The sequence below is a fragment of the Schistocerca americana genome, chromosome 1 (assembly GCF_021461395.2).
Source record: "Schistocerca americana isolate TAMUIC-IGC-003095 chromosome 1, iqSchAmer2.1, whole genome shotgun sequence".
Classification (NCBI taxonomy): Eukaryota; Metazoa; Arthropoda; class Insecta; order Orthoptera; family Acrididae; genus Schistocerca; species Schistocerca americana.
Window position 1 is genome coordinate 140647509 of NC_060119.1, and position 15811 is coordinate 140663319.

The 15811-nt window shown below is 48.1% G+C and overlaps 1 protein-coding gene across 2 annotated transcripts in view; it reads right to left on the reverse strand.

Annotated features, from left to right (window-relative positions):
* LOC124621421 (regucalcin-like) overlaps positions 1-15811 on the reverse strand; it is a 61703-nt gene that overhangs the window by 26930 nt on the left and 18962 nt on the right. For both annotated transcript variants that reach the window (XM_047147140.1, XM_047147139.1), the window contains exon 2: positions 9509-9678. In XM_047147140.1, the coding sequence (XP_047003096.1) occupies positions 9509-9668 (160 nt within the window). In that variant the 5' untranslated portion in view covers positions 9669-9678. The remainder of the gene's footprint in view (positions 1-9508; positions 9679-15811) is intronic.

Here is a 15811-nt window from a genome sequence, read left to right on the forward strand (position 1 = left end):
TATGAATCTTACAAGCAACTGATACTGCTGAATGTTCTTGAACTAATGCGCAGTGATGGCCATCCAACAGGTAGCACAAGATAACACGTGTTTCTTAACTCCAGCCACTGATAAATGGCCACAGTTTGTAATGTGCACACTCATCTTGTGTGACTCAACGCCAGTAACACTGTGCACTTTAGCTTGCCACTGTGCACCTTAGCTTGCCACTGTGCACCTTAGCTTGCCACTGTGCACCTTAGCTTGCCACTGTGCACCTTAGCTTGCCACTGTGCACCTTAGCTTGCCACTGTGCACCTTAGCTTGCCACTGTGCACCTTAGCTTGCCACTGTGCACCTTAGCTTGCCACTGTGCACCTTAGCTTGCCACTGTGCACCTTAGCTTGCCACTGTGCACCTTAGCTTGCCACTGTGCACCTTAGCTTGCCACTGTGCACCTTAGCTTGCCACTGTGCACCTTAGCTTGCCACTGTGCACCTTAGCTTGCCACTGTGCACCTTAGCTTGCCACTGTGCACCTTAGCTTGCCACTGTGCACCTTAGCTTGCCACTGTGCACCTTAGCTTGCCACTGTGCACCTTAGCTTGCCACTGTGCACCTTAGCTTGCCACTGTGCACCTTAGCTTGCCACTGTGCACCTTAGCTTGCCACTGTGCACCTTAGCTTGCCACTGTGCACCTTAGCTTGCCACTGTGCACCTTAGCTTGCCACTGTGCACCTTAGCTTGCCACTGTGCACCTTAGCTTGCCACTGTGCACCTTAGCTTGCCACTGTGCACCTTAGCTTGCCACTGTGCACCTTAGCTTGCCACTGTGCACCTTAGCTTGCCACTGTGCACCTTAGCTTGCCACTGTGCACCTTAGCTTGCCACTGTGCACCTTAGCTTGCCACTGTGCACCTTAGCTTGCCACTGTGCACCTTAGCTTGCCACTGTGCACCTTAGCTTGCCACTGTGCACCTTAGCTTGCCACTGTGCACCTTAGCTTGCCACTGTGCACCTTAGCTTGCCACTGTGCACCTTAGCTTGCCACTGTGCACCTTAGCTTGCCACTGTGCACCTTAGCTTGCCACTGTGCACCTTAGCTTGCCACTGTGCACCTTAGCTTGCCACTGTGCACCTTAGCTTGCCACTGTGCACCTTAGCTTGCCACTGTGCACCTTAGCTTGCCACTGTGCACCTTAGCTTGCCACTGTGCACCTTAGCTTGCCACTGTGCACCTTAGCTTGCCACTGTGCACCTTAGCTTGCCACTGTGCACCTTAGCTTGCCACTGTGCACCTTAGCTTGCCACTGTGCACCTTAGCTTGCCACTGTGCACCTTAGCTTGCCACTGTGCACCTTAGCTTGCCACTGTGCACCTTAGCTTGCCACTGTGCACCTTAGCTTGCCACTGTGCACCTTAGCTTGCCACTGTGCACCTTAGCTTGCCACTGTGCACCTTAGCTTGCCACTGTGCACCTTAGCTTGCCACTGTGCACCTTAGCTTGCCACTGTGCACCTTAGCTTGCCACTGTGCACCTTAGCTTGCCACTGTGCACCTTAGCTTGCCACTGTGCACCTTAGCTTGCCACTGTGCACCTTAGCTTGCCACTGTGCACCTTAGCTTGCCACTGTGCACCTTAGCTTGCCACTGTGCACCTTAGCTTGCCACTGTGCACCTTAGCTTGCCACTGTGCACCTTAGCTTGCCACTGTGCACCTTAGCTTGCCACTGTGCACCTTAGCTTGCCACTGTGCACCTTAGCTTGCCACTGTGCACCTTAGCTTGCCACTGTGCACCTTAGCTTGCCACTGTGCACCTTAGCTTGCCACTGTGCACCTTAGCTTGCCACTGTGCACCTTAGCTTGCCACTGTGCACCTTAGCTTGCCACTGTGCACCTTAGCTTGCCACTGTGCACCTTAGCTTGCCACTGTGCACCTTAGCTTGCCACTGTGCACCTTAGCTTGCCACTGTGCACCTTAGCTTGCCACTGTGCACCTTAGCTTGCCACTGTGCACCTTAGCTTGCCACTGTGCACCTTAGCTTGCCACTGTGCACCTTAGCTTGCCACTGTGCACCTTAGCTTGCCACTGTGCACCTTAGCTTGCCACTGTGCACCTTAGCTTGCCACTGTGCACCTTAGCTTGCCACTGTGCACCTTAGCTTGCCACTGTGCACCTTAGCTTGCCACTGTGCACCTTAGCTTGCCACTGTGCACCTTAGCTTGCCACTGTGCACCTTAGCTTGCCACTGTGCACCTTAGCTTGCCACTGTGCACCTTAGCTTGCCACTGTGCACCTTAGCTTGCCACTGTGCACCTTAGCTTGCCACTGTGCACCTTAGCTTGCCACTGTGCACCTTAGCTTGCCACTGTGCACCTTAGCTTGCCACTGTGCACCTTAGCTTGCCACTGTGCACCTTAGCTTGCCACTGTGCACCTTAGCTTGCCACTGTGCACCTTAGCTTGCCACTGTGCACCTTAGCTTGCCACTGTGCACCTTAGCTTGCCACTGTGCACCTTAGCTTGCCACTGTGCACCTTAGCTTGCCACTGTGCACCTTAGCTTGCCACTGTGCACCTTAGCTTGCCACTGTGCACCTTAGCTTGCCACTGTGCACCTTAGCTTGCCACTGTGCACCTTAGCTTGCCACTGTGCACCTTAGCTTGCCACTGTGCAACTCCGCAACAAGTTAAGCAAACATTTCATAAACACAAGAGAAACGGAGCAGGCGGAGGATCCGTTAACGATATGCAGCTCGCGCCAGGACGGCACACCCAGCAAGACGTGCCCATGAGGCCAAAGTCGTTTCTGCCGTGTTCACGTGCTGGGTAAATTGCTGGCCGCCACACAGGGACTGAGAGCAGGCGAGAAGGCGGCATCGCCGATGCGTCTGCAGAGCGCCTTCTGGGCGCTTGTGTTCGACATGGTCACTACTTTGGCGGAGAGCACCGTTGGGTGGACGGTCGGATCTCCACGCGTCCGTGACGGAGTTGAACTGTCACAACATAGTTTCAAAAAGAGTGACTTTTGCGTATGGATTTGTTGCAGTTCCACGGCTCTGTGTGCATTTTGACAGTCCATTTATTGTCAGGAAAGTAACTGACTAGTGATACACTACTGGCCATTAAAATTGCTACACCACGAAGATGTGCTACAGACGCGAAATTTAACCGACAGGAAGAAGGTGTGACATGCAAATGATTAGCTTTTCAGAGCATTCACACAAGGTTGGTCCCGGTGGCGACACCTACAACGTGCTGACATGAGGAAAGTTTCCAAGCGATTTCTCATACACAAAAAGCAGTTGACCGGCGTTGCCTGGTGAAACGTTGTGGTGATGCCTCGTGTAAGGAGTAGAAATGCGTACCATCACGTTTCCGACTTTGATAAAGGTCGGATTGCAGCCTATCGCGATTGCGGTTTATCGTATCGCGACATTGCTGCTCGCGTTGGTCGAGATCCAATGACTGTTAGTAGAATATGGAATCGGTGGGTTCAGGAGGGTAATACGGAACGCCGTGCTGGATCCTAACGGCCTCGTATCACTAGCAATCGAGATGACAGGCATCTTATCCGCATGGGTGTAACGGATCGTGCAGCCACGTCTCAATCCCTGAGTCAACAGACGGGGACGTTTCCAAGACAGCAACCATCTGCACGAACAGCTCGACGACGTTTGCAGCAGCATGGACTATCAGCTCGGAGACCATGGCTGCGGTTACCCTTGATGGTGCATCACAGACAGGAGCGCCTGCGATGGTGTACTCAACGACGAGCCTGGGTGCACGAATGGCAAAACGTCATTTTTTCGGATGAATCCAGGTTCTGTTTACAGCATCATGATGGTCGCATCCGTGTTTGGCGACATCGCGGTGAACGCACATTGGAAGCGTGTATTCGTAATCGCCATACTGGCATATCACCCGGTGTGATGGTATGGGGTGCCATTGGTTACACGCCTCAGTCACCTCTTGTTCGCATTGAGCGCACTTTGAACAGTGGACGTTACATTTCAGATGTGTTACGACCCGTGGCTCTACCCTTCATTCGATCTCTGCGAAACCCTTCATTTCAGCAGGATAATGCACGACCGCATGTTGCAGGTCCTGTACGGGCCTTTCTGGATACAGAAAATGTTCGACTGCTGCCCTGGCCAGCGCATTCTCCAGATCTCTCACCAATTGAAAACGTCTGGTCAATGGTGGCAGAGCAACTGGCTCGTCACAATACGCCAGTCACTACTTTTGATGAACTGTGGAATCGTGTTGAAGCAGCATGGGCAGCTGTGCCTCTACACGCCATCCAAGCTATGTTAATGCCCAGGCGTATCAAGGCCGTTATTACGGCCAGAGGTGGTTGTTCTGGGTACAGATTTCTCAGGATCTATGCACCCAAATTGCGTGAAAATGTAATCACAAGTCAGTTCTAGTATAATATATTTGTCCAATGAATACCCGTTCATCTGCATTTCTTCTTGGTGTAGCAATTTTAATGTCCAGTAGTGTATTTTGCTTCCGAAACATAATCTACGTTAATACATCCGAAGATTAGTGAAATTACGTGCATTTGTCACGATAGTACGACGAGGATGATTTCATGTTTCAGGCCCACGACGACCTGATCATTAATGATGTTGCTCTTATTATTCTGGAATGAGCAGTGTGGCTGAAATGAGGTACACCCAGAATGTAAATTCCGTTTGTATTTCTTTCCGCGACAGCGCTACAATTCTAGTTCGGTGCATCAAGAAGGAGATTCACAGTTTTCAGGTCTATTTACTCTATGTTCTTTAAAGGTGCTGCTAAATCATCCGGGTTGTTAACTCGTAGTTCGTAAAGTTTCGCTCAGAACTGCACTGGACACCACCAGAAGCGCTCCTGATTGAGCTGAGTCTTGCCGACGAAACGTTCGGAACGAAAAAGTTTCATCGACGACGATCATACAACCTGGAAGGTTTACCAGCGGTCAAGATATCCGGTTAACAAAGCCTTCATTGTGTGTGCTTTTTATGCCGTATAGTGCTTGTCTGTTGAGGATGTCAGATGACGATCAGTTTGGGTTTAGGAAGGGTAAAGGCACCAGCGAGGCAATTCTGGCATTGCAGTTAATTATGGGAGCAAGACTAAAGAAAACACAAGCCACGTTCACAGGATTTGTTGACCTGGAAAAAGCGCACCACAATGTAAAACGATGCAAGACGTTCGAAATTCTGAGAAAAATAGGGGTAAGCTGTAAGGATTCAAATGGCTCTAAGCACTATGGGACTTAACATCTGAGATCATCAGTCCACTAGACTGAGAACTACTTAAACCTAACTAACCTAAAGACATTCACATCCATGCCCGAGGCAGGATTCGAACCTGCGACCGTAGCAGCAGCGAGGTTCCGGACTAGAACCGCTCGGCCACAGCGGCCGGCAGTAAGTTGCAGGGAGAGACGGGTGATAGACAATATGTACAAGAGTCAAGAGGGAGTAATAAGGGTGGATGACCATAAACGAAGTACTCGGATTAAAAAGGATGTAAGACAGGGGTGTAGTCTTTCGCCCCCTACTGTTCAACCTATACATCAAAGAAGCAATGACGGAAATAAAAGAAAGGTTGAAGACTGAAATTAAAATTCAAGGTGAAAAGATATCAGTGTTAAGATTCGTTGCTGTTCTGAGTGAAAGTGAAGAAGAATTACATGACCTTCTGAATGGAATGAACAGTGTAACGAGTACAGAATGTGGATTGAAAGTAAATCGAAGACGGGAGTAATGAAGGAACCAAAATGAAAACAGCGAGAAACTCAAGATTGGTGATCACGAAGTAGATGAATGTAAGGAATTCTGCCACCTATGGAGCGAAATAACCCATGACCGACGGAAATAGGACATGGAAAACGCCCACATATTGCGCATAGAAGAGGATGGTATCCCTTCTCTTGTTTATCGTCGGGCATTTGCTGCTCTATGCGCAAAAATGAAGGATGCCACATTTACACTGACGGCTCAAAAACATCATTTGGTGTTGGGAGTGCCTATATTGTTGGCGACACCCCTAATCGATTTCGGCTTCCCGACCAGTGTTCGGTTCTTAGTGCGGAGCTTTACGCTGTTCTCCAGGCTGTCCAATACATCCGTCGCCATCAGCGGATACAGTATATTATATGCTCAGATTCGCTCAGCTCTCTCCTCGGTCTCCAAGCTCTCTACCCTGTCCACCCTCTGGTCCACCGGATTCAGGACTGCCTCCACTTTGGGGGGGGGGGGCGTCTCTGTGGCGTTCCTCTGGATCCCAGGACACGTTGGTATCCGTGGAAACGAGGCGGCCGATATAGCGGCCAGGGCTGCAGTCTCCCTTCTTCAGCCTGCTATTCGCATGGTTCCCTTCGCCGATCTACGAAGTGTTTTATGTCGTCGTGTTGATCTTTTATGGCACGCACATTTGGTCTACACTTCCAAATAATAAATTGCGGGACATGAAAGCTCTTGTGCGACGGTGATGCCACAAGTAGGAGACAAGTTGTTGGATTTCCATGTCCCATCACGGAATGTGGAGGTCGGCAGCTTGTCTGGTCTGTAAAGAGACAGCCGCCGAAAAGCGGTAGATTGAGTGACACAATAGTGCTGGAGCAGGTACAGCTCTTCGCAGCAAACTATTTAGCGCACATGGGGTGAGCATGGTATTCCACAGTAGATGACCCCGCGTTTTATGTTAATCCGACGACATCATCAGTTTCGACTGCAGTGGGTCACGGCATCTTACAGACTGGAACGCGTATCACTCGAAAACTGTCGCATGGTCGGATGAACCACGTTTCTTATTACCCCAGCTCGACTGTCGTGTCCTGATACGCCGTCAGGCCAACGGCCTTGTCGCAGTGGTAACACCGGTTCCCGTCAGATCATCGAAGTTAAGCGCTGTCGGGCTGGGCTAGCACTTGGATGGGTGACCATCGGGTCTACCGGCAAGCGGGGTGCACTCAGCTCTTACGAGGCAAACTGAGGAGCTGCTTGATTGAGAAGTAGCGGCTCCGGTCTCTGAAACTGACATACGGCCGGGAGAGCGGTGTGCTGACTACATGCCCCTCCATATCCGCATCCAGTGACGCCTGTGGGCTGAGGATGACACGGCGGCCAGTAGGTACCTTTGGGCCTTCATGGCCTGTGCGGGAGGAGTTTAGTTTACTTTTAGATGTGCCGTCATCCAGGCGAACGGCTGCTCGAAGCAAGGAGGGATAATGGTTATCGCTGAGACAACCGATTTTGGTTCTATCCACATGACTTAAAACCGCTCAAAATAACCGGTTTCTGAAATAACCGATTGTCGGTTTTCATTCCAGTTATATCCTGTAAATGAAATGTCGTGTGGCGAGGGCCCTCTGCAGGTAGAACTGACCGCCTGGTGCAAGTCTTTTGAGGTGACGCCACGTCGGCGACCTAGGTGTCGATGAGGATGAAATGATGGTAACGAAGACGACGCAAACACCTAGTCCCTGAGCGGAGAAAATCCCCTACCCAGCCGGGAATCGAACGCACCGCCTTCCACCCCCCACCCCCCTCCCACCCCCCCCGCCTCCCCCCCCCCCCCCCCCACCACCCCGACATTACAAGCCGGCGCGCTGATCTCTCAGGTACGGTGGCGGACAGTTATTTCCCGTAATAAAAGTACGAACAAAGATTGAAAATATCTGACAACATATGCTTTCTGCTCAGACAGGCATTGTATGATACAGTACGCACTGGTCACACAAAAATGTGCTGTGCTATATGTGTCAATGGTTCTCTCATGTTTATTTCCTTCCTAAGCGAAAAGCGTATGTTATTGTATTACTATCGCCCTTAGGGTGCGCGCATACCTAATCATTTGATACACTTGTTCAAATGTGTACGACAAATCTGCACGCCTAAAGGTGGCGCATAATAGTTGTAACATGGTTTTTGTAATGTAATGCTATACAATCAACATCTTATATGATACCTTTACCTAAGATTATTGTGTTTGTATGATCAATGCAGAAATAAGTTTTGATTTTGAATGTGAGCCTTCGCACCATGAATGATGATTGTGTCGTGTGATGGCCCAGTATGGTGCTGTGTAATGTTTATTTAATGCGTTACTGTGGCTTTGATATCAAAGGTTACGCCAATAATGTAATTTGTGAGCTGTAAAGTTTTATCTTTCTCATTGTTTTATTTTACACAGTATGTGGCCAACAAGCAATAATGAACAACATATTTTACGCTTTAGGATTGACTTCCTGTACGCAAGGTAGTAATGCTTCGTACTTCACTCTGCCACAAAAATATTAGGTTGTATACAGGAGGGTGCGCTATTTCGTTGCCTCCTGGCTTTGTATGTTCCATTTTGACGCTACGTTATTTTCGAAAAAAATTAACATTTCCTGTAACGTAAAATACCTATTTTTATTTCGATGCCAAGTTATTTTGTAAAACAAAATTGTCAACATTTTCTATATCGTGCATTTGAAACTTCTTTGCTTTTAAAATCTTATCAATAACAGACAATGGTTAGGGCAGCACCGTAGAAAACCAACAAATAACCACACTGGCATGCACGTATGTACGAGGGCGGCACCAATAGAGGTGTCCGCCCCAGTAGCTGAGCGATCGCTGGCATGGTAGCTCAGCGTGGTCGGTCAGAGGGTTATATGTGCTCTGTGATAAAAATACCGGGTTAATGGATCAACGACGGACTTACATAGATGTCTTGCGACGTCCGCCTGGAGGATATGCAACTAACAAAATAAGATTAAAAAATAAAGTGGTCAGCGCGACAGTATGTCAATCCCAAGGGGCCGGGTTCGATTCCCGGCTGGGTCGGAGATTTTTTTCCGCTCAGGGACCGAGTGTCGTGTTGTCATAACCATCATCATTTCATACCAATCGACGCGAAAGTCGCTGAAGTGGCGTCAAATCGAAAGACTTGCGCCCGGCGAACGGTCTACCCGACGGGAGGCCCTAGTCACACGACACTTACATTTATTTACCAATAGAGGTGTCCCGTTGACTACTGTAGGTAACATTTGTCAGTTTGGTTGTGTCATTCGGTATCAGCGGACGTGTACGCTAAGATCAGTGAGAATACTTGGTTACTCACCGTATACGTTTTGTGCCTTTTGGCACCACATAGTATGGATAATTACATTTAATAGCAAGGTATGTCTATAAACATATGAATACGTTCAATATGGACACACATACTGTTTGTACACATTATTCTACGATATGTACTTAGTCATGTTTAGACGTGTGGTTTGTAAACATGTGTATCAGCCCGGAAGAGGTAACTACACCTGAATTTTATGTCAATGCAACTCAGACGGACGAAATTAAAAAAAAAACTATCAAATTTCCTCAATACCTTGCATTTCTGGAAACCCAACAAAGTCTTGTCGACTCAGTGCCTCGTACAATCGTTGCTGTACTGCGTTCCAGATTTGGACCAAGACACAACTGAGCACGTGGTCACAAAGTTTTGGCTCATCGGTGTGTTGTGTACAAACGAGTAAAACAGTACTTACCGAGAGTGAGGCTCTTCAGAGTACGAGTCAACGGGTCGTACTTATGCACCCGATTTCCTCTGACGTCGACGAAGTACAAGACTTTCTTGTCTGCGTCCCAGTGTGGCCCCTCTCCTAACTTGCATGGCTCGGTAATCTTCTCCACCGTCACTGGTGACATTGTACCCTGGCTGGAAAGTAAGTAAAATGGTGCTTTATCAGCGCGAAAGGGGCTTCGTCACATAAAACGAATGCTAAGTTGGATCAACTCGAAATAAGAACAAAAAGACATTTTTTTTTAATACTGAAAAGGAAGAACTGTTCGACCTGAGTCATAAGTGGATTTTGGGCAGTGTGAGGTAGTGCTCTAGATTCTAAAATTCTCTTCATGTAGTTGCTGATCAATCTAAATCACATGTTATATCCGATTACACCATGTTGCTTAACAATGAAAGCTGCCAGATGCGAGAATAATATCTAAAAGGTATGATCACACAGGGGGGCACAGTATAGCCGTGAAATGGAGGAAAGTGAACTGCAGTGACAATTAATGCCACTCTCCCGCTTTTTAATTATTTTTTATTTACTTAAGTTGATCTGATTTGCATCATCAGGCCATCTCTTACATCGAGCCTGGGCTCACATATAGTACCTTTATTTACATCACAATTATCTGAAAAATAACATTTGAACATGACTGACGTTTGCAGCAACCGTGTATACAAATTTGAAAAATATGTAAAAATCTGCCAACCGTTTGCATAGGTTTTTTATATACCTTGACCAGGTTTCGTCACCAGTAAGGGTGACTTCATCAGAAGGTAAGGTAATTACATGAAGAACATATCGTCAAAGATGTATAGTGATTTAAGAGCTGAGTTGCTCAAGTCATACATTAAAATATAAGACAATGTTCTTCAAAAAGTCAAACATTAAAACATAAGTAACACCGATGTGGCGCAAGGCGTCAGTCTCCTCACACCACATCGGTGTTACTTATGTTTTAATGTTTGACTTTTTGAAGAACATTGTCTTATATTTTAATGTATGACTTGAGCAACTCAGCTCTTAAATCACTATACATCTTTGACGATATGTTCGTATAATTACCTTACTTTCTGATGAAGTCACCCTCAAGGGTGACGAAACCTGATCAAGGTATATAGAAAACCTGATCAAGGTATATAGAAAACCTGATCAAGGTATATAGAAAACCTGATCAAGGTATATAGAAAACCTGATCAAGGTATATAGAAAACCTGATCAAGGTATATAGAAAACCTGATCAAGGTATATAGAAAACCTGATCAAGGTATATAGAAAACCTGATCAAGGTATATAGAAAACCTGATCAAGGTATATAGAAAACCTATGCAAACGGTTGGCAGATTTTTACATATTTTTCAAAATTGAAAAATAACAATTTTATGGTGATAAATGCAGCGGGTGTTCAGTATGTAGTACAATAATTTTTTTCTAAGGCACTTTCGGTTGAAAAATGCGAAATTTGTTGTAGGTTAATATGGTTTGATGTTCTGATAGGTGGCGACCCTGTACGTGGACTTAAAAACGGCGTCTGTAACGGAGGCGCGTTCCAAGCAGAAAGCCGTAATTGAGTTTCTTTCGGCGGTAAACCAGAGCGTCATAGGTATTCATAGGTGCTTGCAGAATGTCTACAGAGACCTGACAATGAACAAAAGCACGGTGAGCCATTGGGCGAGGCGTCTGTGATCCGCTCGACAGGGTCGCGCAATATGTCCTACATCCCACGTGACGATCGGCCGCAGACAGCTGTGACTCCTGCAATGTTGGAATGTGCAGGCTCACTCATCTGAGGTGATCGATGGATCACAATCAAATACTTCGCTGCTCAATTGAACAACAGTGTTGGTGGTGCCGATACACTCGTCCGCCAGTTGGTGTACTCAAAGGTGTGTGCCCGCTGGGTGCTTGGCCGCCCAACAGCAGACCACAGAGAGTGAAGAGAGACCATCTGTGTGGAGGTACTTGCGCGTTACGAAGCTGATCATGACAATTTTTTGTCGAACGTCATCACAGGCGATGAAAAATGGGTTCATCACTTCGAACCGGAAACAAAACGGCAATCCAGAGTGGCGCCACACCACCTCTCCTCTGAGGAAAAAGTTCAGTGCCACACTTTCAGCTGGTAAAGTCATGGCAACGGTCTTCTGGAACACTGAAGGGTTTATTCTGTTTCATGTCCTCCCTCATAGTGCAAGTGTACCCTCAGGAAACTGAAGAACCGACTTGACCGTGTTCGTCGCCACAAAAATGCCATCTTCTCCATGACAACGCAAAGCCTCACACCCGAGAGGACCTCACAAAACTTTATTGGATTGTTCATCCACCCTATGGTCCGGATCTCGCAACGCCCGACTTCCATCTGTAAGTCCAATGAAGGATGCACTCCGCGGGAAGCAGTACCTGGATGATGAGGTGGTTATCGACGCAGCAAAACGTTGGCTCCGTCGCCGACCAGTAGTGTGCTACCATGCAGGTGTAAGGTTTCTTCCAGTAAGGTGGTGTAAGGCCTTCGCATTGAACGGAAATTATGTTGAAAAAACAGATTTCTGTCCAAAAAATTGGACTAGTATGATTTACTGGAAGCCTGAATAAACAAATTTGCATCCTTCCACATTACATTGGTGGCTCGACTGCGCCAAGGCGGCCCTCCGACGGACGCTCATGGGATGTCGCCATGACAGAGCGTGCTGGAGTCGGGAAAAGCTGGAATTTTATTACACTGAGGATCATCACGTGACCAGGAGTCAGCGGATAACAGTCTCGAAGCCACTGAAATGGCATCTGCATATCAAGTCATCAGAGAGAGAGCTGCCACCGCAAGAGCCAGCTAATAACATCAGTCGAGACAGGAGTGGGTGGATGCATCAACACGCAGTGTGCCATCAAAAATGGTTCAAATGGCTCTGAGCACTATGGGACTTAACATCTATGGTCATCAGTCCCCTAGAACTTAGAACTACTTAAACCTAACTAACCTAAGGACATCACACAACACCCACTCATCACGAGGCAGAGAAAATCCCTGACCCCGCCGGGAATCGAACCCGGGAACCCGGGCGTGGGAAGCGATAACGCTACCGCACGACCACGAGCTGCGGACAGTGTGCCATCGCTGCAGCATTCATCCAGCATTGCAGGGCGTTTTATGCCGAGGACCCACGGACCATCCAGAAGTATCAAGGCATCCTGTGCGATCTGCCTGTCCCCAGAGTAGTTTCCCAGGACGACGCCCTCCTGGCTCCCATAACTGTTGAAGACTTAACAGCAGCCTTGGCACACAGTGTCCGAACAAATCACTGGGACCAGACGGCTTACCAAATGAATTCTACCGCGCCTTCTGTCGCCTAATGGGAGCTCAGGTGAATTCAGATGTTTCAAGACCTCCTCCACGACGATTTCACCGTCCACATGGATTTCCTGGAAGGCATCACGATACTGGTTCCAAAATAGAGCGGTTCTCACTGTCGTCACGATTATTGTCCGCTTACGCTCCTAAACATGGAGTATAAACTTTTTGCCCGAATACTTTGCACACATCTTCAGACCACAATCGGACACATGATCCATCCTGAACAGACTTATACAGGCGGCGACAACACCTACTGCGCGCTTTGGGCGCCTACCTCGACGTCACGGTGCTGGTGGCAGCCTACCGCCTCCGAGGCGCCCTTGTCGCCGTCGATTTTGATCACACATGTCACCGTATCGACCATGGATTCCTTTGCGCTGTACTTGGTCACATAGGCCTCTCGCAGGCGTCGGCAAGGGTGATCCTACGTTTAATCCACAGGGCGCGCTCCCAGATTATGGTCAACGGCCACCAGACCGAACACATCACTCTTGGAGGTCCTTGCAACAGGGATATCCTTTATCAGGAGCCTTATTCGCGGTGGCCTTCGAACCTGCACGCACGGCCTTCGCCAACGACTGGAAGGGATCTGCATACGAGACGTGACCTTGCTGACGATATGGTGCTCTAGGCGCGTTCGGTCGACGAAATCCAAGTGACTCTTCAGTGGTTGTGTCACTACGGCGCTATATCAGTCAGCGTCGTCAACATGCGCAAGGTGATGTACATGGATGTCGGATGGGGCCTTCTCGGAAGGGGCCTTCTTCCCCCGAGAGCGATCTCCTTCAAGAAGTTCCCACACTGACCGCATTGGGGATGCAGTTCTCCAGTACAGTTCACCGAACTGCGACAGCCACGAATCGCCGGCTACTACAACGGTCAGGTGCGCTGCTGCGTCACAGCAAATTCCTCAACATGGAATTGATTCTCCAGACGCATTACGTCAACACCTACCTAGTGTCCAAACTCAATTATGTCGCAGACTGTCACTATGGCCCATTTTGTGAGCACAGGTCACAAAGTCCGCTACATTACTTCAATGGGGCCTCCACTGTCAGGAGGCCTGAGATTGACTCATGTCCACAATCGCGCACGGGCGTCAAATCTACGTAGGACCGACTCGCGTGGACTGCGGCCAGCACCAGCTTGATGAGGACGCTGCTTCAGATTGTCGCACTCTGAGATCTTCGAACGCCGGTCGCCGTGGGACACATAGTTCTGTCTCTCGCCCATACCCAAGATTTCCTGGTCGAAGTGAGCCACGTGATCGAGGACAAGTGCCGAGCACGAGAGACTATTACCACGTCTACCTGATGAGTCAGCACGGCATGGAATTCAACTTTTACACAACGACGCAAGCTCAGCCCAGTAGGCTGTGGGGTGGTAGGACTAGACCAAGTGACACATCAGCCAATCACCATCTACAGTTGCACTGAACATTTATTTGGCACATTTAAACGAGACAAATAACAAATAAAACCATCAACACATCTTTAAAATTACCATTTAGGTGAGAGCAAGTTACTTTAAAATTTAAACATTCGTAAACCATGGCACTTATGGCCTACTACACATTTAGTGAAATTAGTTAAAAATTATTTACTCAAAAACTGCGATCAACCTGAAGAACAATCTACCAAAATTTAACGAGGAAATGTAGTCTTTCGTTACTGCAGTGATTGGTATTACCAAAGAAATTCAGAGTACAGGTAACAACAAATCAGATACCATAGCACACAACCAGGTTACTTAAATGGCAGGCACCCTAAAATGTAGGATATAAAGTATGAAATTCCATGTGACCAAGCAACCTCGTGGGCTTCAACAACCTACGCCCAGAAGCCGATGCCCGCCCACTCAGCTGTTTTCAATACAAGCTCGGCATGGACACCCTAACGGGAGCAGCAACGGTCACGAATAGGCACGAAAAATCCCAGAACTAGTGGGTATCTACAACAGACTGACATCTGCCTTAAGTAACTCTAAATACAATAATTCATTACATCACATCAGCTGTAGAATTAATCAACCTATTAATGAACATCAGCTAAGCAGTAGAAATGTATTATCTTATGTGCGTAAGGCGCAACTGGCCTCTCAGTAACTTGTAAGAATTTATGAAACTTTTTAGAATTAGACACTTGTCTCTGTCACACTGTCGCTTCAGATAGAAACGTAACAGTAATACTACTGCAATTCGCAGCAAGATATATCCAGAGAAAATTTTATCAACGTATATCTATAGCAATTGGCCAGCTTAACTCTGTCGTGTGGTATTAGTAAAAGTACAATAACCAGGTGGCACTTAAACAAGGACCAGCCAAGCTGTTTTCAATGGCGGTTAACACTGGTAGTAGCAATCTACAGAATGCATCAGCACTCCACGCCCTAGTAAATGTTAATCATCACATCACATACAGCTCTCACTAGAACCTTGCGTACTAAGCAAGTTGAAATTAAGAGATTCGAGGACAGACTCAGTAGGAGTGGCAACAGTCGGCCAAGAAAATGAAGTCAATAGCGCTGAACCTAGTAGTTCCCAGCCACAATTTACAGCACAAGCAAGGCCCCTACCCTCTTGCTTTTTAGACGAAGCCAGCCGCCGGAGATCCCGGTGCCAGGAGACATGCAGGAAGCGAAATACACCAACGGCTTCCCAGTAACGTGACTGCTTCCACGCCGGCGATTGGGCGCTAATGACCGTTGAAGTTGTGCGCCCTAAAACCACAAAAAAAAATTTGCTACGGCGCCGTCACCCGGGTAAACAGCCCCTTTTAGATGCGCTGTTCCTGCTGTCTCGCACGGCGCCTGTGCTGTCCGCCAGACTTCCCAAACGACGGTACTGCTAGGCGTCCCCAAAGTAAACTCGCTACTTGCTAGAGCTTACCCCCCCCCCCCCCCCCCCCCTCTCACCGATCGACCCGGTATAT